Here is a 23,034-nt window from a genome sequence, read left to right as displayed (position 1 = left end):
TGTCAAGAGGCCTTTAAAACGCTAATTAGCAAGCTTACCTCAACACCCATAATGCAGCCACCTGATTGGACTTTACCTTTTGAGATTATGTGTGATGCAAGTGATTTTGCTGTAGGTGCTGCACTTAGACAACGAAGGGAGGGAAAGCCTTTTGTCATTTACTATGCTAGTAGAACTCTAAATAGTGCTCAGATGAATTACTCCACCATTGAAAAAGAGTTGCTAGCTGTAGTGTTTGCTTTGGATAAGTTTCATGCGTATTTGATTGGCTTTCCTATTATTATTTTTACAGATTATGTAGCCCTTAAGTACATTTTTACAAAGAAGGATGCTAAGGCACGATTAATACGATGAATTTTACTTTTGTAAGAATTTGACATCACCATCAAAGACAAGAAGGGAGTGGAGAACGTGGTGGTTGACAATCTCTCAAGGCTCACATCTGAGGACACCTCTGACCACCTACCAATCAGGGATGATTTTCTCGATGAGCATTTACTATCTATTACTTCTCTGCCATGGTTTGCTCATATTGTGAATTATTTGACTGCAGGTGAGATACCGATGGATTAGAGCGCTCAGGACAATAGGAAGTTCATAACTGAGGTATGTAATTTCTATTAGGATGATCATTTTCTTTTCAAATACTACCCTGACCAAATTTTAAGGCGTTACATCCCTGATGAAGAGATTGCTAGCATCTTGAAATTTTGTCACACCCAAGCTTGTGGGGGCTACTTTTCAAAGAAGAAAACTGCAGCGAAAATTCTGCAGTGTGGATTTTATTGGCCCACCATATTTAAGGATGCAAATATTTATTGTCGCTCATGTGAAAAGTGTCAAAAGTTAGGAGTTATATCCCGTCGTAATGATGCCCTTAAACCCAATTTTAGTGATTGAAATTTTTTATTGTTGGGGCATTGATTTTATGGGACCATTTCCTATTTCTTTTGGATATCAATATATTATTGTGGCAGTAGATTATGTGTCAAAATGGGTAGAGGCAGCAACTTGTAAGAGCAATGATGATAGGACGATAATTAAATTTCTCAAAGAGAGTGTGTTATCTCGATTTGGTACACCACGTGCTATCATTAGTGTATACATTTTTGCAACCCTTTTTTTGAAACTTTGATGAAAAAATATGGGATGATACATAAAATTTCTACTGCCTACCTCCCCCAGACAAGTGGATAGGTAGACTTGCAAACATGAAAATTAAGAAAATTTTAGAAAAAATGGTCAACCCAGATCACAAAGATTAGTCTTTAAGACTGGTTGATGCGCTTTGGGCTTACCGTACAGCTTTCAAAACTCCCTTAGGCATGTCACCTTATTGGCTTGTTTTTGGAATGCCTTGCCACTTACCTGTGGAGCTCGAGCATTGAGTTTATTGGGCCATCAAGCATTTCAATTTTGATATGGAAGAAGCAGGTAAGTTTAGAAAACTTCAGTTGACCGAGTTAAAAGAATTGAGAAATGATGCTTATGAGAACTCTAGAATCTATAAGGCTAAAATGAAAGTGTTTCAGGATAAAAATATTTTGAGAAAAATGTTTAAGTCAAATGATCGAGCATTCTTATATGATTCTAGATTCCATAAGCACCCAGAAAAACTTCGGTTTAGGTGGACTGGCCATTTTGTAGTAAAGAATGTTTTTGTAAATGGGGCGGTAGAAATAGAAGATCTTAAGAATAGTCAGATCTTTAACGTAAATAGTCAATGCCTTCAAGTATTAATTGATAGGCAAGTTCCGGAAGTGGAAGACATTTCACTTGTGGATCCAGTCTATCAACCTTGACCACACCACCCAGGTATATTTTTCTTTATTTATTTTGTTTTGCTTTGTTTTATTTTTATTTTTTCTTATTTTCTTTCTTTTTCTTTTTGTTTGCTATTGTTTTCTTTGTCTTTGTTTGTAGGTTAGTTTTATTCTATCAGTTCAGGTTACCATCTTTGATGCTTAGTGAGCCACCCACGTCACTCATCAAGTGTATTCTACCATTTTTAGTTACTCCCCATTCAATTTTGATTCTTAAACATTGAGGAAAATGTTTCATTTAAGTTGAGGTGTGGTGGTGCAAATTCAGTATTTAAAATGCTTGTTGGAACTCTATGGCATATTTTCATGTGTCAATTTTTTTTTAATTTGCATCACATGTCCATCATTTTCACATGTATACTCATTCTCATTCGTAGCTATCTTCATGAATTCACCAAATCCACTATAATCATTTTTGCTGAAACATTCATAGAACCCTTAATGCATTCATCCAAGTTTTGTGATAAGATGGTGGTTTGATACTGCATGTAGCTAGAGAACTCTTTTGTTTAAGTATTCATGTGAGTTTGGAGAGGATTTGAGAGTATACAAATGCAGTAAATTGTGATAAGCATTAATTGATCTATTGAATTGGGCACTTCTTTTGAAAATATCATTACCTGGTTTGTGGTAAGATGGTGGATATACTATGGATATGACGAAGGTCAACTTAGGATCAATGTTTGAGCCTTTCAAGCTAATCATTTCCATCATAGACCCCTAGTAGCCAACTTTGAGCCAATTAACACAGGTAGCTTTTTTTTTTATATGCCCATATCATCCATACTTCTCCACATTGGAGTATAACCTATACATTAATTCTTTTACCCTTTTTACTTCCAACTGTATTCTAGGTGTGGAATTTTCATTTTCTTTCTTTTTTTTTATTATTTTCAATTAAAAAAACAAGAGAAGAAGAAGAAAAAAAAAAAAAAAGAGTACAAGTTGCAAAGTGTTTAATTGAGTGAGCTCCAAAAGAAAAAAAAAAAAGAAAAAAAAAAGGTTGGTAGAAATGGAAAGAATACCAAAGTGGCATGTGTTTATCCATCAAATTGTTGAAAAAAAAAAGAGAAGAGAAAGAAGAAGGAAAATCATTATTATTTGATGATTTGAAAAGTTGGAGAGTACATCAAGTGAGAAGTGTGGTCTATTAAGATAATTAATAAAATTTGTTTTGTATGTACTTGGAAGTTTTTGAATCCCTTTTCATCTTTTTTTTCATATAGCCCCAAACCCAAGTCACATTACAACCTTTTATATTGATCATTCTGATCCTACGTAAGCTGTTGGAAAAACTAGTGGAAGTCTCATTTGTTACTGTTCCTATCATAAGATCAATGTTTGCTTGTTGCTTGTACATAATTGCCTAATTTTTCATGAGAGTGCGTGTACACCCATTATCAACTCCAAAGAGAGAGCCCTCACACAAAACACTATTATACCCGTGAGTTATGGAATTGAACATTTTGCTTGAGACGTTCTTGATGTTGCATGTGTCAAAGTTAGTGGTAAGATTATTATGGCTTGGAGAACACGCACACTCTATAGATTGCTATAGGTGGATTGATCTTGATGGGTTCCCGGATTCCTTAGATTGTTTTGATATGTGAATCTAGAAAATGTGACTTGATGGCCTTTATGTGTGATTTTCTTTGATCTCTTCCATTGCTTTGGACATGCAAATTGCTATGGACTAGCAATGAATAAGTTGGGGGTGTGATAAGTGTACGAAAGTGCACTCTAAATACCCTATTATTGGATTAAAATTCTAAAATGTGAATAGAAATTATAGGAATTAATTTGTATTCTTGAATTGAGTTTCTATTTACGTTTGGATGCTCCTAAGCAATTTTTTTATGTTTAATTTCAGAATTTATAAAAAAGTAAGTCAAAACCCAATCAAATTCAAAGGAGGAGTTTCATGGGATTTGAGATCAATTTGAATCAATAAAAAAAAAGAAAACAAAATCACAAAAGGAAACTGTAAGAAGTCCAAATCCCAAATTTGCCAGGAGACAGTTTGGATATACTTTAGTATTTTGACAATAACTTTTGACTCACATATCGGATTGATATGATTCTTGATTCATTAGAAAGCTATCGTAAAGGGTTATCTTTGTCTCTAATAAGGATTTCCAAATTCGAACTCCTTAAGGATGTACGTGGCTGTTAAGATGAGTCCTAAAATTTAGTCAATTTTTTTATGAGAAAATTAAGACATTAGGGTTTCTTTCCTACCCTATATAAGCATATCATTAGCATAAAATAGGGTGGAAGAGAGGCACAAGTGGCAGATTTAAAGAGAGGAAAAAATCACTTCCATGGCTGCCGTTTGCTTCATATTTCTCTGGATATTCTTGTTGTCCATTATGTTTATGGGTAACTAAATTCTCAAGTAGGGTTAGGGATGAATTTGCATATTAGATGGTATTTCTAATTTATTTTTAATTCATGTATTTGATTTTCAATTTCTAAAACTCTTTTGTTTTATTATTCTCAATTCATTGTTGATGATTTATTCTCCGAATAATCATATAATTTATTCTATTTATGGATTCAGTCATACTTTTTCTATTGAATGAATTAGTTCTTTGATTATATTTGGATCAATTATTTATCTATATTGATTTAGTTTTTTTTCTGTAATATCGTTCCATGAGTATATTGTCATCGTTGAATTTTCTCAATAGGGATAGTAATTTACATATTTTAAAAGTAGTGAATGATTTTTCAAATGGTTACATTTGATTTAATTTTAGTTTATAAATCTATACCTTTCGATTAGGAATTTTGAGAATTGAGTTCCTAATTGAGTTATTCAATAAATTAAGAATAATTAAAATACTGGATTTGTGCAAGGGATTCCTGACGCTCTACTGTTCTTCAAATTTGAGTACTTTTTCCGTTAATCACTTTGCTTCACTTTAATTTACAGTTAAAATTAATTTTTGTTCTCCATTACTTATTTAATATTTTTCTTTAGTTTCTTTGTTCCTTCTGCTATTCTTTTAAATTGTCTATCTGTAGAATCAACACTCTAAAGCTGTGCTACAACTACCGTGTTATTCTTTGGACGTAATCAGGTTGGATGGGCCTAGAGTAGGTGGGTGCCCGAGTCAACACATGGTTGCAAGTTTAGTGGGTGGGCAGTGGGCCGAGAGGTAAGCTGTTAAATGGTTATAGGTAGAGAAGGGAAACCCGAATGTCCAAAGTTTTGGGCAGTGGATGAGGCTTCTAAATTGGGCTTAGTGGAAAAAGGAAAATGGGATTCATTGAATAAAGCGTCTCTAGAAATATAAGTCTAGCCCAAAGATAGAAGTAAGCAAATATATCCCTTATGGTCAAGACTATATCCCATGAAAACACAATGCGTTGATCTAAAATCAATTTTATGCTTATTAGAATGGTTTAGGTTAGGCCAACATACCGATTCAAACACTTTTAAAAATTTATAGTTTGGGATTTTTTTAAATAAGGCTTGAAACGAAGGTATGCTTTGTAAAATTGGAGTTGGCATCCGATTTATTAAAAAAACCAATGTTTGAAAAACTTCTGACCAATATTTAAGAGGCATAGATGAATGAGCAAGTAGAGAGTGTCTCATTTCAACAATGTGACGATGACTTCTCTCAACCGTGCCATTTTGAGCATGCAAATAAGTACATGTTATGCAATGGACAATGCCTTGATCATGAAGAATTTTTTTAAATGGTCTAAATTCACCACCAAAGTCAGATTGAACCGCTTTGATTTTAGATGAAAAATAGTTATTTACAACGTGAATAAAAGTAGCAAAGATAGAAGAGACATCGGATTTTGATTGAATAGGAAACAACCAAATATATTTTGTGTGATCATCAACCGCCAAAAAATAAAATCTACATCCATTAGAAGATAAAACCGGGGCTGGACCCCATACATCTAGAAACATTAATTCAAAAGCTTTCTTGGACTTAGAAGCAGAAATGGGATGTGGAAGAGCATGTAACTTAGATTGAAAACAAGTGGAACATGGTTGGACTGGTTTGTTGTTGTGCACGGGAAGTTGAAAGCATAGAACAATGAGAGAAGTGGTGTGAGGTGATGGGTGGCCAAGTCGATAGAGCCAATGATCAGTGGAGGTACGTCCACCAAGGTATGCTTGAGGGCAAATTGGAACCAAAGGTGGACTGTCGGAATCCATAGCTAGGACATACAAACCATTTCTAAAGGTGCCCTGAAGTAGAACCGCCAGAGTAAGAATATCCTTTACAAAAAATTATGTAGAGTGAAATTCAAAATACACAGCATTATCATAACAAAACTGGTAGACCGAAAGCAAAATTTTAGTGAGAGATGGAACATGTAATAGTTGTGAAAGAAGAAAACTACGAGATGGAGTTCGAAGAAGACTAGAACTAGTGTTTTGAATTGGCATGGTGGAGCCATCTCCAATGCTTACTTGGTCCATTCCCTGATAAGACATAGAATCCATATTCAAATTAGCAATATCGGGGGTAAAGTGTGTGGTAGTCGTACCACGAGTGAACATGAGGAGCCAAAGGTGTATGTCCAGTGGTAGTCACATTTACAGTGAACAAATTGGGAAGGGAAGCTTGATAACTATAGTTAAATCGGTGATAACAAATAATCACTGAGTGACCAGGTTTATTACACACTTGGCATAAAGCCCGAGGGTCATTGTTTGAGAAGGAGTGAGAGGAGCCACCATGGCAACCCCTAGAGTTTCAACCCCCTCGGCCAAGATTTGAGGGACGATAAGATGTAGAAGATGGGGCAGAGTGCATCTGACTGGTGGTAAGAATAGCAAAGAGTGGATTACCACTGAGAAGGGTGGTTGTTTGGTGAGAGAGGCGAGATTCATGGTTCAGTAGACAGCTTTATATTTGATGTGAAGTATGGGGTGCAGCTCTAGTTGTAAGAGAGGTCACAAGGGCATCATAATCAAAGCCTGATCTACAAGGAGGTAAACTGAGAACTCACTGGAAGAGAGTGGCTGTCAGGCAGCACCCATCGAATCAGCCAATGCTTTGCCTTTGTGGTAATATTCTGTAATTGATTCTGATTCTTTAATGTAGCCAACTGTAAACTCTTTATAATTGGAAGAAAAAATGTCTTCTTCTCTATCTAGTAAGTTAAGTATTGAAATAGAGGTCAAGTCACTAGCTCGTGCTTTTTATGAGGCAAACGGGAAACGATTGTACGAGATAACAAAACCTTGCCCTACCTGTATACCCAAGGTTGATTTAGTAGAAGGTAAATGGGAAGTATTAAGGCATCTAACTCTTATGCAGTAGACTTTGCAACAAAGGACACATATGCTGCAGAAAATGACTCCAATGAGCACGATAGCACTACAAGGCAGCACTCCCACTCTGCAGCAAATGAATACCCAAGCACATGACACCTGTCTCCTTTTTAGAATATTCTACTACAATCATTTTGAGTAAATGTATACTGTAGGATCAAATTGTAATCAGATTATACTCTTTACTACACTTGTATAAATATAGGTGGAAATGCGATGTAAACCTATGTGAGAGAATTTTGAATACAATGAAAAGAGAATCTTGCTCCACAAAGGTCTTTCTTCAAACACCTAGTGTCTTTACTTCTTGGCTTAGACCATAAATTCATTAGGAAGAAGTGGTTGTTGTCGTGAACTTGCATCTCGTATACGGTAAGGGCAACAAAAGCTTGTTGTTGATGATCACATATTGTATTAATATAAACTCTCTCACATGTCATGACATGTTATGCTTAAATTAATATCGGTCCTGTTGTATATACGTATATATGTCTTGCGTCTTGTTCGCCTGCATTTTGCAATTTTTTATTTGCAATCATCTCACTAAATTATCATTTTCAATGTTCACACCACAAACTATACGTACTAAAAACTTTTAATATACACCCTATGCAATTACAAGTTGACACCATTAATACTCTTTAATTTTATCTCCATGGTCATTTGCTCTTTCTTTCTTATTTTTCAAATTTTAAATTTACAATGATTATAATGTCTTTTTAAAAATTGTTAGTGGTAATTTGGCCTTTCGAAAGGGAAAATGGAATAAATTGCATTTGTTTGGGGTTGCTTGTGAGGTGATTCTGGAAATTGATATATAGATTACGGTATTATTGCAGCTTGTACGGTTTCATATATATTTGTATGTATGTATATATATATATACATATATTTCATCGATTCTCTTTTATTTTTTTTTGGTTTTGCTTTGTAAGGGGGAACACTATAATTTTCAAAGCTTTATTTGAGAGTGTTCACATCGAAAAACTATTGGTTACTTTCAACGTGATATGAGGATTAATTACTCATAGAGTCATACAAAAGTTTCAAGTTCATTTTTCTGGCCATTCCAAAGAAAGAGGGATGCTTAGTCATGTTGGAATATACAAACTCAAATTGAAACTTTGGAGTTGAAGTCAAGGGAAGCTAAACAAAAAAAAAAAAAATCAAAGGATGATGAGGTTTCCAAATGATAGCTAAATTAAGTTGAAATGTAGATGAGATAAATTAGTCAAAGTGTGAAGTAATGACATCCATACAGTCAAGTTAGTTAGCATGCATGTCTATAAATAGAAATGATGTAAAGAAAGTAAAATGTAAATCAGTCTGCATTCACTTCAGATTAATGAGAAATTCACATTGAGTTTCCTCTCAAACTTTTTCTTCCACGTTTCTAGTTCTATGTTCTTGATTCTTCAAGTTATAGAATTTTACATGGTATAATCATCCATAAACATTCTGCTGCCTTCTTGATTCTTTCTACATAATTCTTGTTTTTCTTTCTTCTGCTTCTATGGCAGAATCTTCTGATGACTCTTCTCCTCCTTTGGGGAATCTTTCTGATGATTCCTCAAGTTATTACTATTTGCTTCCATCTGATAATCTTGGAGCTCTTCTTGTATCTGAGATTGTTTCTAGTGACAACTATGTGGCTTTGAGTCGATCCATCACAATTGCTCTCATAGTCAAGAACCAAGTTGCCTTCATTGATAGGAGTTTGCCTCAACCTAACCTTGCTAATGTTCAACTTAAGACTGCCTGGTTACGGGCAAACAATCTTGTGCTTTCTTGGCTAATGAATTCCATTACAAAGGAGATTCGAGGTAGTCTTCTTAATTTCAACAATGCTGCTGACATCTGGAATGAATTAAAGATTCGATACCTGCATAGTGATGGTCCAAGAGTATTTGCCTTGGAAAAATCCTTAAGTTCTATTTCTCAGGCCTCGAATTCAATCACAGAGTATTTTAGTGTTTCCAAAACACTATGGGATGAATATATTAGTTATCGTCCCCTTCCTACTTGTAATTGTGTATTTATGGAAAAATGGACCTGTGCAATGTTGAACAACCTTGCTGATCAACAACAAACTGACTATGTCATGAAATTCTTGATTGGTGTGCATGATTCTTTTTCAGCAATTCAAAGCCAACTATTGCTTCTTTCTCCGTTACCATCATTGGGCAAGGTTTCATCTTTATTGATACAAGAAGAAAGCCAACGTTCCTTAACTAATGCAGTACATATCCCTCTTGATTCTCATGCTATGGCTGATGCACGACTATCCACACAAACTTCTTCAAATGCTGTTAAGTTCAGCAAAGTCAAAGGCAAATCAGATGTCATTTGTTCCCATTGTGGATTTTTTGGAAATCTTGTAGATAAGTGTTTCCAGCTTGTAGGCTATCCAGGATGATGGAAAGGGCCTCGAGGAGAGAGAAGTAATTCTACACGATTGCCCAATGCAAACATTGCATCTTCTATGGAGCAAAACTTAAACAACCCAACTATGTTGTTCTTTTCTCAAGAGCAAATACAGAATTTGATTACTCTTGCTAATACTCTATCCACTTCTCCCATCAATTCTAATCCTACAGTTAATACTACCTCTACATCAGGTAATAGCCTCATTCTTTATTTAGCTAATGTCTCCTTAAATCATACTTCTCCTTGGATATTAGATACTGAAGATCATATGATCTATTCTCCTCATTTGTTCACATCTATAAAAATCCCAACAAGACCTTCTTCAATTCATTTACCAAATGGTCACTCAGTTCCTATCATTTTTATTGGTACTGTTAAAATCTCCCCTGATTTAGTTTTACATAATCCTCTCTATGTTCCCTCTTTTCATGTTAATCTCATTTCTACTTCCAGATTGACTAAAGAAAATTATTTTGCTTTGTTTTTCATTCAATCTAAATATGTGTTGTAGGACCTCAGCAAATGGAAAATGATTAGGCTCGCTAAAGTCAAAAATGGTCTATACCACCTCATCAAATTTTTTGCTACTACACAGAAGGAAATTCCTGATTCAAACAGCTCTTTTTTGGCTAACACATCTGCCATTAGTCCTGACATATGGCATTTTCGATTGGGACATTTATCTTCTGCCAAATTAAAACTCATTAGTTTTATTGATTCTTCTATAAAACTATCTCATAATCATGTTTGTGAGATCTATCACCTAGCTAGACAAAAGAAACTATCTTTTCCTATATCACAAAATAATTCAAATAAAGCCTTTCAATTAGTGCATTGTGATATTTAGGGTCCATTATCTACTATCTCTCATTCTGGCTATAAATTCTTTCTTGCTATTGTAGATGATAATACACGATTTACTTGACTTTTTCTTATGAAAGCTAAATCAGAAACTCAAGCCTTGCCAACTTTATTGCTTATGCTCAGACTCAATTTAATACTCAAATACAAACACCTGGAGCAGAAAATGGCCAAGAATTCAATATGCCTTCCTTTTATTAAGAAAATGGCATAATACATCAACTATTTTGTGTAGAAACTCCTGAGCAAAATGAGAGAGTTGAAAGAAAGCATCAGCATTTGTTAAATGTTGCTAGAGTGATCTCCTTTTTCCATCAAAATTTCCCTTAACATACTAGACTGAATGTGTATTGACAGCCACACATCTCACAAATCAAACCCCCTTATCTGTGCTGAATAATAAGACACCATATGATATCCTTTCAACACCAGTCGAGGTAAATTTCATCCAAGAGCCTCAAAATGCTTGTTTCTTGGTTATCCACCAAATATCAAAGGATATAAAGTGCTTGATCTTCTCACTCTTAAAATTTTTGTTTCCAGAAATGTCATATTTCATGATAATGTCTTTCCTTCCATTCCAAACACTACTCACACACCCTTTGTCTTCCCTGATTTTCCTCTAATACATGACTTCACAGTACCTACTACTTCATGGAATCCATCTTCTGCAATTCCAGAACCTATTACTTCACAAAATCCATCTTCTGCAATTCCAGAATCTATTACTTCACAAAATCCATTTTCTGAAATTCCAGCACTTGTTACTTCACATACTAATCCTGAAATTGTAAGCTTTCGAAGATATGAAGGAATAAGGAATCACCCTTCATATATGCAACATTTTCATTGTGGTAATATGGCTCAATCTACTTCAACATCTCAAAAATCCTTCAGTTGCTGCATTCCTTCTTCTAGTAAGCCATACTCTCTTGCTTATTTCCTTTCAACACATAAATTGTCTCCTAAACATGCAGCCTTTACTTATGCCTTGTCATCTACTTTTGAACCTAAGACTTTCAAACAAGCCAATTCTTACCCACAATGGCAAGCAGCCATGTTAGATGAGATAAAAGCTCTTGAATTAAATAAAACATGGGAATTTGTAATATTACCTCCAAATAAGACTACAATTGGATGTAAGTGGGTATATCGTGTTAAATTCAAGACTGATGGCACAATTGATAGATACAAGGCTAGATTAGTAGCAAAAGGCTACACCCAACAAGAAGGCCTTGATTTTTTTGACACATTCTCACCTATGGCTAAAATGACAACAATGAGGACTTTGTTATCCATTGCTGCCATTAAGAATTGGCATTTACATCAACTTGATGTAAACAATGCTTTCCTCCATGAAGATTTAAATGAAGAGGTATATATGCAACTACCACTAGGGTACTCCTCACCAACTGATTCAAGAGTTTGCAAACTCAAAAGGAGCCTATATGGTCTAAAACAGGCCCCAAGACAGTGGTTTTCCAAGCTGTCATACTCTTTACTTTAGTTTGGTTTTATTCAAGGGAAGTCTGATTCCTCCCTATTCATCAAGCATAATTCAAACAGTTTTATAGCACTTTTGATTTATTTTGATGATGTGATTCTTGCCTCTAATAATCTTGATGATATACTCATTGTCAAAAGTTCTTACATGATTCTTTCACTATCAAAGACTTGGGAGAACTAAAGTATTTCTTGGGGATTGAAGTGGCTCGATCAACAAAAGGCATAACTTTGTGCCAATGAAAATATGCCGTAGATATCTTGCAAGATAGTGGTTTTTAAGGTTGTAAACCTTTGGCATTTCCTGTGGAATCTACACTTAAGCTGAGTGCAAATGACTCATCTCCTCCTTTGTTAGATCTAGCACAATATAGAAGATTAGTGGGTCAGTTATTATACCTCACTATAACTAGACCTGGCATATCCTACTCAATACAAGCACTAAGCCAATTCATAGCTAATCCTAGTAGTAATCATCTCCAAGCTGCTAAAAAGGTTCTCGGATATATCAAAGCAACACCAGGGCAAGAGATTTTTCTATCTGCTCATTCCCCTCTTCATCTAAAAGCCTACTCAAATAATGACTCGGGTGGCTGCATCGATACCATAAAGAGTGTTACTGGCTTCACAATGTTCCTTGGCGACTCTCTTATCTCGTGGAAATCAAAGAAACAACCAACAGTTAGCCGATCCTCAATTGAGTTTGAATACAGAGCTCTAGCCTCTACCACATGTGAACTACAATGGTTGATCTACTTACTAGCTGACTTGAAAATTCCTCATCCACAAGCTGTTTTGCTTTATATAGACAACAAACCAGCCTATGAAATTTCATCAAACCCTTATCAACATGAAAGAACAAAGCACATTCAACTAGACTGCCATTTGGTCTAAGAAAAATTGCAAGAAGGTTTAATCAAGATTATTCATATTCCATCTAAACATCAGCTGGCAGACATTCTAACTAAACCACTTGGTTCCCTCAATTTCCATCATTTGATCCGCAAGATGGGAATGATAAATATACATTTCTCTATTGAGGGGGGGTGTTGGAATATACAAACTCAAATTGAAGCTTTGGAGTTGAAGTTAAGGGAAGTTAAATAGAAAAGATCAAAGGATGATGAGGTTTCCAAATGACAGCTAAATTAAGTTGAAATGCAGATGAGATAAATTAGTCAAAGTGCCAAGTAATGGGGGTACAGTTAAGTTAGTTAGCATACATGTCTATAACTAGAAATGATGTAAAGAAAGTAAAATGTAATTTACTCTTCATTCGCTTCAGATTAATGAGAAATTCACATTGAGTTTCCTCTCAAACTTTTTCTTCCACGTTTCTAGTTCTCTGTTCTTGATTCTTCAAGTTACAGAAGTCCTTTGGACTTATGAATACGAGAAACTTAGCTTGGATATTCCAGATCCAAAAGCATTGCTTCAGTTTGCAACTGAGAACAAAATTATGTCCCTTAGCTAAAAGGCTCTGATCTTCAGCCCAAGGTACTTACAACCCGTCTAGGCTGTTGATTGTTTGTTATCATCTTGAGGGATACCCCTCCATTTTTAATTCCTTTACATTGGTTAGAGGAGTTTTATTGGAATTATTCTCTTATTAGTGTGTAGGGTCATGACTCAGTTTTACGATTCACAATCAATCAAGCATTCTTATCAAGTATATCATAAATATTCAATATCATTAATTCAAATTTCAATAAAACCATATAATCCTAAGGCAATCCATTAATTCTGTAAACATAATTAACACATGCATCTGATCTATTTACACCAGGATGTCATTGGCTTTTTAAATTCTTGATTCCAATGTGGTCCTTGGCCGTATCCATGCGGTCACTATAAGATAATTAGTTAACCATTAAAATCTCTAATATTTCTCTTCTTAGAGCATTCTTAATAGTTCATTTATCCTACTCTTTAAAAATATTTCATTTGTTGAGATGAAATATGAAGTTGAATAAAATATTGTTAGAGTATTATTTTTATTTTGATATTTAAAAAAATTAAATTATTTATTGTATTTTATTAAGAAATTTGAGAAAGTTTAATAAGATGAGATGCGTTTAGTTCTGAATCCAAATAAGACCTAATTCTTAAATACTTATAGTTTTTACTGGATTCTTTGTTGTTCTGAGAACAATTAATTAAATTGGAACTTTTATCAATAATTAATTAATAAACTGTTAGAAGTTCCACATCACCATCAATTAACGTTCTGTGGTGTCATTCAACAAGCAACGTCAGTACAAGAATAATGAATATTTATAATGAGTTATTTGTTACGAGAATAGATTTATTTTGACAAGTAATAACTGACACTAAATAAGGAGTCTTTTATAGTGTGTGCGCCACTTATTTAAAAAATGGTCTTAAATGCTACAAAGAAGAAAAAAAAATCACTTAAAAGTTACAAAAAAAAACTAAAAAATTTTAACAACTCTCAAAAAGTTTGACAAAGGATTAATTTAGATTAATCCTCTTACTAAAGTGGCAGTGTGATTCATATAGACATCTCTTTAAAATATTTGCCTCGGTGGGCGGTCTACATGATAAAAAATATCTTGAAGAATATTCAACCAAAACAAAAGAAATTTATTAGATCCGTCAGACTGGAGTATTAATGTATCCCTACAGACAAAAAGAAATTGTGAAAGCGAATAGACAGCTTGTTCAAATCTGGTACAAGCTAGACATCATCTCGTGAATGAATGTACCTGGTTCTTAATTCCAAACGCATCCAGGACTAGTAGTACAAGAAATTGTCCCTCGTGTCAAAGATATACGTCGGCTAGCTTGCTGTTTCAAAGTCACGTGTGTGACTTTATTAACATACAGTACCCACTTGAGCACTTGATGGCTCCTGATTTTCAAAGGCACGAGTGTGACTTTGAAGTCCATGATATTTCCACGAGTTGGCGTTAAGAGAATGAGGAACTTGTCGACTAAACCCAGCCCATTTTTTTCTATAAAAGCCGAAGAGGAGTAGTGTCCTGGACACAGAGTCTTATAATTGAAAGGAAAAATGTCTTCTTCTCTGTCTGGTAAGTTAAGTATTGAAATAGAGGCCAAGTCATCAGCTCGTTCTATGTATGAGGCAAACGCGAAACGATTGTACGATGTACCAAAACTTTGCCCTACCTATATACCCAAGGTTGATTTAGTAGAAGGTAAATGGGAAGATGTGGGTGCTGTCGTGAACTTTCATCTCGCACACGGTAAGGGCCACAAAAGTACTTTCTCTTATTTAATTGTCACATGTTATGCTTAATTGGTACGTATTGTTGTATCTATATTATATATATGTCTCGCGTCTTGTTCGCATTTCGCAATTTTTTATTTGCAATCTCTCAATAAATTATCAATTTCAATGATCACACAGCCACAAACTACTAATTTTTGGTTGGTCATTAATTTGGTCTTTCTTTCTTATTTTTAAAATTTTTAATTTACAATGATTGTAATGTCTTTTTAAAAGTTGTTAGGGGTAATTTGGACTTTCGAAAGGGAAAATGGAATATATTTCATCTTTTTGGTTGCTTGGGATCGGAGGTGATTCTGGAAATTGATAGTTTAATTAAGGTATCATTGCAGCTTGTACGGTTTCATATATATATATATATATATATATATATGTTTCATCCGTTCTTTTCTTTTGATCTGGCTTCGTAGGGGGGAAAACTGTAATTTCCAAGGAGATCATAGCTAGAGAGCAAAGATGACGAAAAACTATCGGTTACTTTCAATCTGATCGGAGGGGAATTAGTCGAAGAGGCATACAAAAGTATCAAGTTCACTTTTCAGGCCATTCCAAAGAAAGAGGGATGCTTGAACCGTTGGAGTATTGATTATGAGAAACTTAACCCGGATATTCCAGATCCAAAAGAATTGCTTCCGTTTGCAGCTGATCTTACCAGAGAGATAGATGATACTCTTATGAAGATCAGCCAGGAGTAGATGTGAACAAAGACATGATCATTATATGCATATAGCATATATATATATATATATAAGTACCTTTATTTTCTAAAAAGAAAGTACGCAAAAAGGTACCCGTTCCTGCATAATGTATTGTTGGTATTTTTAGTTTGAGCAGGTACCTCGTGTCTTTAATGATGGATATATCCATTATATGTACTCATATATATGGTATCTGATCCATCTCTCTCAATTTATGCTTATAATAAGCCTGTGAACGAAACTTCCTCATGCTTCCGATCGATCATTTTGTTGATATCGTACGTACTAGCTTTAGCTTATATTATATTTGTTTGGACTATATATATATTAAAATTAATTTATAGATCTACTTCCTGCCTCCATTGAGCTCATATCTTCTTGCTCGATCGAGAGAAAGATGAATCTCGCCTCTAAGTTCTTAAGAATCTGAGTACAGCACTACAGTCTAGACCTAAGGTCTGGTTGAGAACGCTGTCCAAAGATGATTGAGAATTCAAGAGAGCATCCTAATCTTTACTGAAAACAAGGCTAACACTCCATTCCTCTAGGGTTCACTGCACGAAAAAATGGTTTTCTCCGGCAACATTAATGTTGTGTTTGGATGTTAAGATTCCTCAACACTTTTCAACATGTTTTACTACTATAAATTATTTTATTATTACTTTTTATCTACTTTTTATTGAAGCTATTGAAGTAGCTGACTCTACTGAAGCAGCTGATTCTAATCTACAAGTTATTGAAGCAACTGACTCTACACATCTTAGCCCTCCTGTAATTGACTCTACACATCTTAGCCATCCATTGTTGACTATGTGACTTTAATTGTAATTGTGTTAAATCCCACTAATTGTGATGTACTTATATCTAAATTTATACACAACCTTATAAATAAGACAAGAGACTAACTCTAAAAAAAGGTGAAAGTAATTCACGAGAAACATGTGCAAAGCTATCATTCTTCTATTCTTTTTATTACTATTCATTACTTTTTAATATTATCTAATATTTTATTATTATTTTTTATCTACTTTTTTATTACTATTCACAACATATCTCAACACTTTTCAATATCCAAACTCAACCTAAGTTACAAGAAAAAGCCTTGAATCAGTGGCAAAATAATCAGTTACACTCTTCTAACCTATTAACATAGAGAAAAAAGTAAATTAATTAATTAAAAAATTTATTAAAAAAACACTGTATGTATAAAAGCACGCATGTTGTATAATATTATCCTTTTTGGGAGTTTAATATATTAATTAAGATATAAATTTCCCATATCTCTAGCACTTCATATATATTTGCAGAACGAGGGCATCAAATGATTAGATTCAAGACTTCTACCTCACATTTTAATTTCTACAAAGAGATCACTCTTCCGTAAAATTAGAAAGTTTGGATACCCAAACTAAAACACACTAATTTCATATCATATTTGTGCAGTTCACAAGTTGTATCATATATTACCACTCATTCCTATATTTATCTCTTGAACCTATTGATCCGATCCAACACAACATGCTAATTAGAGTTTACTATATACATATTGTATTATTTTCATACAGCCCAACAGTATTGTGTAGGCTAAATCCATTGAACGTCTTACATCGGTGGAAGGAATTCCAAAGAAGCTCATGAAAGTTATCCATGATGATTCTGTCCAAAGATATTGGGTGTAGGAGCTCTATTTGGACGATCCTTATATATACTGCACTCTGATATCATTTTGATATCACTATATAAGATGTGACATATTTATTATTATTAGATACTAAATAATGATAATGTAATCAAAAATCATTTAATGGTAATAAATGTACCACATCTTATATAGTAAGATGAAAGTAAGATAATAGTATATTATATAGAATTTATATATATATATATATATAATAAAATGTATTAGAAAAGATATTAGAAAGTTATATATTTAGCATTGAAGAAAATGTTTTGGACCCAAGAAAATGACGTTTGATCGTAGGACTAGCCACACGGTTCAAACATTAATGTGTCACAGAAAATCTTTGCCAAAACATATCGTGAGAACTAAGAAGATCATTAAACAATATATCATTTTTAGAAGGATACGAGAAAATACCCCTATTTAAAATTAAATGGCAGTTTTGAAAATCTTCAAGGCATGTAAATAATCCATTACGCAAGAATTTCTCGGAGATCAGCATTTTTTAGGCTTTTTTCAGCTGGGCTATAAAACGAATAATGTTTTCATCTTCCTGGTCAGATCGAACTTTGAATTCTTTGAAAGAAAGTTTGACTATTAGTACGTAAGAAAATTGCATGCTTTTCTTAATTTTTACGTTCTTTGAAGGAATTATTTTAGATACATTGCTTCTGAATTTTCTAGACCTACCGGAGTGTTCAATCTCCGTGAAATATCTATAATACTAAATATAGTTAATATGAGTTGTGCAACGCCGTACATTCAATCTTTTTGAAAAAAGTGGAGTCTACCATTAAAAATTTATTTTTTCATGTAAATTTTATATTTGCCTACCTTTTTTTCAAAATAATTGTATAACACTTGCTCATTCAATGACTATAAATATTATTTCTCAACTTACATACTAAAAATGTGGACCCAAGGCAAGTTTCAGTACTTTGAGTAATATATTTAATTGCCTTCTAGTAGTGATATTTCTGAAATGTCGACAATATTTAGGATTTTTCTTCTGGTGAAAGATCTAGGCAGAATAGTCTCTGGATATTGTAGTTACGGTCTCGTTTGGGAATATTTGAGATGAGTTGAGAATATTTTTATAATATTTTTATTACACATTTTTTCTCTAATTTTCTCAAAATCTAATAAAACATCTTAAACTCAAACAATTTCACTATTATTCCCACAGTATTTCATTAGTATTACAAGAATTTTTATCTCATCTCATTATTCAAACTAAACATGCCCAAAATATGAAATCAACAAAAAGGAAAATCCTGAAGCCTAATTAGGAGTTAGCTAGGAAATTAAGGCATCTAACATTGTAGTAAAGAATAAGAATCGAAACTTGGGCAAGGCCAGATAATTTGAATTGTCTAAGTATAGGCGGCAGTAGTACTACTTGCATGTAAGGGCGAAAGTAGTGAAAGGAGCTAGGCACATGTTAGGGAACTGAACGAGACAGAATAGAGGAAAAGATAGCCAGCAGCCTCTAATTACAAGATATAGACAATTTTTTTTTTCTTGAAAAATACTACTTTCTATCGAAATTAATTCTCTACCGAAAGGCTTTTTTTTTTTAATATTTTTTCTATTAAGTATTTTTAAATGAATACATGTTTTTCTATTTTTAAAATAATTTAAAACAATAGTGAAAGTGAAAAAAAAAAGAGAAAAAATATATATTTAAATTTATCGATAGAGGATTAATCCTCTATCGTGTCCGTAGTTGTATCCTTTTTTTCTTAGATCTATGCTATTTCCAGTGCACCTAAGATGAAAGGAAGAGAGTCCAAACTCCCTCCCTTACTCCATTTCTATGCCAAATATAAGACCCATTGGATTTGTAGATGGCAATACACCAAAAATGAAGACATCTTAGTTCACCAATATTTTGTCAAATGGTGGGATAAGTTTTCTCATACAGATGACATTATTTCTCGTGTTTCAACAGACTTTCCTCTTGCAATTCCTAATCTAAAGAACAAAGAGGAGTTTCCTTCCCCTATTTCAAAACAAGCCTTGATTACATATCCAACCATCCCAGGTTTAAGTGATCAAGCTTCAATTTCAGAATCAAAGAGTTCTTCGTCCAAGCATAAGAAAAAGTCATCTTCAGCCAAGAAGAATGATTCTATAGATTCTCAATATTCAACATCTTCTTCAAAGAAAAAGTCTCATTTTGACCAGTTGAAGAAGAAAGATTTACTCAAATGTTAAAGAAATTCATCGAGGATAACTCTAACAGTAAAGGATTAGCTAAAGAATCAGAGGCTTCATCAGACTCTGATCCTTACAACAATATTTTCGGTCATGACTCAGAAGACTATCCCCCTCGACTGGGAGATTGAATCATGCCCGACCATTTGGCCTCTTTTCAGCCTTGGAGTTTCAACTTTTTAGGGGCGGAAAGATGGTTTACTCATTACAGTTTGCTTTCGGCACAAGAAGATAGCACAATAAGACAGAGTTGCTTTTGGTGCTTTTGGTGTAGAAAGAATATTTCACTCTCGACGAAAGAAGACAAAACTACTTTCGATGAATGCTTGCTTCTGAAAGATGAATAGTAAAAAAGTCACTATTCACTTTCACTATTCATCCCGTGATTTATGAGATTCACTATTTGCAAAAGCGTTTCCTTCCTCTATAAAAGACGCTTCATTTCATTTGTTAAGCAGAACTTTCTAGCCGAATTCACCTTCAGCAAGAACTGCTTCCACTACTTACTTTCAAGCTTAAATTCACCATCCTTCTCCCCTCTATCTTTATTTTCAAGCTTGTAAGTCTTTTGTTTAAATATTTACTTTCAATTAATAATATTTGAAAGTTTTAGTTCAATATTTTCTTATTTCATATTTTGGCATAGCATGCATTGGAAGTCTGAGACTCCTCATACTCTGCTCATGTTTAATTCTTGACATTAATCTTTAAACTCTTTTCTCTCTATCTTCACTTGATTCCGCACTTTATGGTACTTTTATTTTCTAACTACTTATTTTTAGAGTTACAAATTAAAATATAGTTTCAGAATTCTGTTAGGAGATATAAAACATATAATGAGAAATCAAGGTGTTGCCAATTGATCCTTAATTAGTTTTCTTAGTGAGAAACTAAGGTGTTGCCAATTGATCTAAAGGATAATGGCAGTCTAACTTACTTCAAGAAGAGATTGAGGAGGTCTGTTTCATATCCTCAACAGGAGACCCACGCACAGATCTTCATCAATCTTTGCCCTTGAGGACTCCAAATTTCAATGTTGTCTTCGAAGATAATATAAAAGGATAGATTACCGTGAATTAATCTTTATATTTATTGAGTGGTAGTTCTATTTCACCAGTTTTTTTTCTTTTTCAAGTCGAATTTTTTATAATTTTAATAGCTGAGACATCAGCATATATGGTTATGTCCATAGAATCATACATATAGATAAACTTTTCCTTTTATTTTTTTTCAATTGTGTTATAAAATGAGATTATGCAAAATATAATTTTCTTATTTGCTTATAATTTGTGAGCTTTTATCTTTATTTTATGAAGTATGAACTACTTGCCAATTAACTGTTTTTTTTTTTTTTTAACAAAAACAAAAATCCTCGTGCGATATGAGCTATTTAGAAATAAAACTATCAGTTAACTTGTTTGGTTTCATGTTTAATTATATATCTCATCAGTGTTTTTTTTTTTTTTTTTTGGAATGTACGTTGGGTGTGGCCACTATAAAGAGGGGAAAACTTTAATTTCAAAGGAGATATATGAGCACAAAGATGATGAAAAATTGTCAGTCACTTTCAAGGTCATAGGAGGATTACTGATGGAGGCATTCAAAAGTTTCAAGTTCATTATTCAAGCCACTCGCAAGGATACGGGATGTTTGGTTCGCTGGACACTTGAATATGAGAAACTGAAGGAGGATGTTCCAGATCCAAAAGAAATGCTTCAATTTGCAGTTGATCTTACCAAAGAGATGGATGCCAATCTGATCGGCCACCAAGACCTCTACACATTTAAAAAAAAAAAAAAAAAAAAAAAAAAATCATTAATATTATAGATCGAATTTCAATAAGACCATGGATGCATCAGAGTACGTTGGTCATGTTGTCATGATGTTAAACATGATTTTGTTATTTATGCTTCTGGTATGTACCGATCATTCAAAGTATAAAATATTCTCTCAGCTTTATCATGTCTTATAGCTAGGGATTATTGGCTATTACTTTATAGAAATAATATTTACAGTCGTGAAATACGTAAGTATTATAATAAAGTTTAAATTTGGCCCGGCCCTTAATTTTGTCATGTATTTTATCCTCTTTATTTAATGAATTACAATATGTGTCAGTCTTACATACTATCTCGTGGAATTTAAAACAAAGATTATAAATTAAAAATAATTTATTTTTATATAAAAATTGAAAAAAGAAAAAAGTGCAGCCGTAAATTCCGTTTTTAAAAATAATTTATGAAGAATTTTTACGATATAGCATTTTTTAGGCTTTTTTTATCTTAGCTGGGCGGCTATATAAAACAAATTACCACGCATTGGTGGGCTGTAAGTTATTGGCAGTAACTTGGTTGAGAGTTTTACCTAGACGAGATATTGGAGCTTTTTCTAATGTTATTGATATGGCTCTTAAGCTTTGTATGGCCAATATGTGGGATAATTTATCTATCTTCTTCATTGTGGCTTGGGATTTTTGGTATAGGAGAAATAAATTTTTTCATGAACAAATTGTTGTTTCTCCTTACAATGCAGCTAAACATGCTTTATCTTTGTTGAAGAATTATAAAGCTGTGTCTAAAAAGCATAGGCGGCAAGTACAAGACTTCTATCAATGGAAGGCACCTCAAAAAGACTTTCTAAAGTTGAATGTGGATGGATCTCTATGTGTAGAAGCTGGAAACACAGGAGCTGGAGCCATATTGCGAGATAGTACCGACAGAACGTTGATGGCAGTTTCTATTCTAGAACCGGATGTTGAAGATGTTGAGCACATTGAGTTACTATTTATCTTTCGTGGACTGCAACTATGTGCGGGCATGGGAATTCATCATTTCCAAGTGGAAAGTGATTGTCTCATGGTGATTGAAGCGTTGAACCAAGATACTATGTCAAATTCAATATATGGTAGTCTTTATCATGAAATTAAACAGTTGTCTTCTTTATGTGGAGAATGCTTATTTATACATGTTTATAGAAAAGCTAATATGGCTGCTCATTCCTTAGCTAGATATGGTAGACAGGTTGATAGTATCACCACATGGTGAAATTGTATTCCAGACTTATCTCAAACTTTATGATTTGATTTATGTCTGTAATCTTCTTTTTAATATAATGAAGTTTTAAGTTTGAATATCAAAAAAAAAAAAAAAAACTCTCTCCAGATCTGGTCGGTTCCTAATTTGAATTCTTTGAAAGAAACTTTGATTATTAGTAAGAAAATTGCATGTTTTACTTCTTTGCGTTCT

At 33.6% G+C, this 23,034-nt stretch overlaps 1 protein-coding gene across 1 annotated transcript; it reads left to right on the top strand.

Moving 5' to 3' along the window:
- The first annotated feature begins 14,824 nt into the window (after window positions 1–14,824).
- On the top strand, window positions 14,825–21,616 carry LOC122310300 (kirola-like). The gene is made up of 3 exons (XM_043124181.1): window positions 14,825–15,149; window positions 15,410–15,513; window positions 21,293–21,616. Exons 1-3 carry the CDS (start codon window positions 14,957–14,959, stop codon window positions 21,614–21,616), a joined length of 621 nt encoding a protein of 206 aa, XP_042980115.1. The 5' UTR covers window positions 14,825–14,956.
- Window positions 21,617–23,034: the final 1,418 nt, after the last annotated feature.

The sequence above is a fragment of the Carya illinoinensis genome, chromosome 5 (genome assembly GCF_018687715.1).
Source record: "Carya illinoinensis cultivar Pawnee chromosome 5, C.illinoinensisPawnee_v1, whole genome shotgun sequence".
In the NCBI taxonomy this organism is placed as follows: Eukaryota; Viridiplantae; Streptophyta; class Magnoliopsida; order Fagales; family Juglandaceae; genus Carya; species Carya illinoinensis.
The sequence above is the reverse complement of the archived record's forward strand: the minus strand, read 5'-3'. Positions and strand labels throughout refer to the sequence as shown.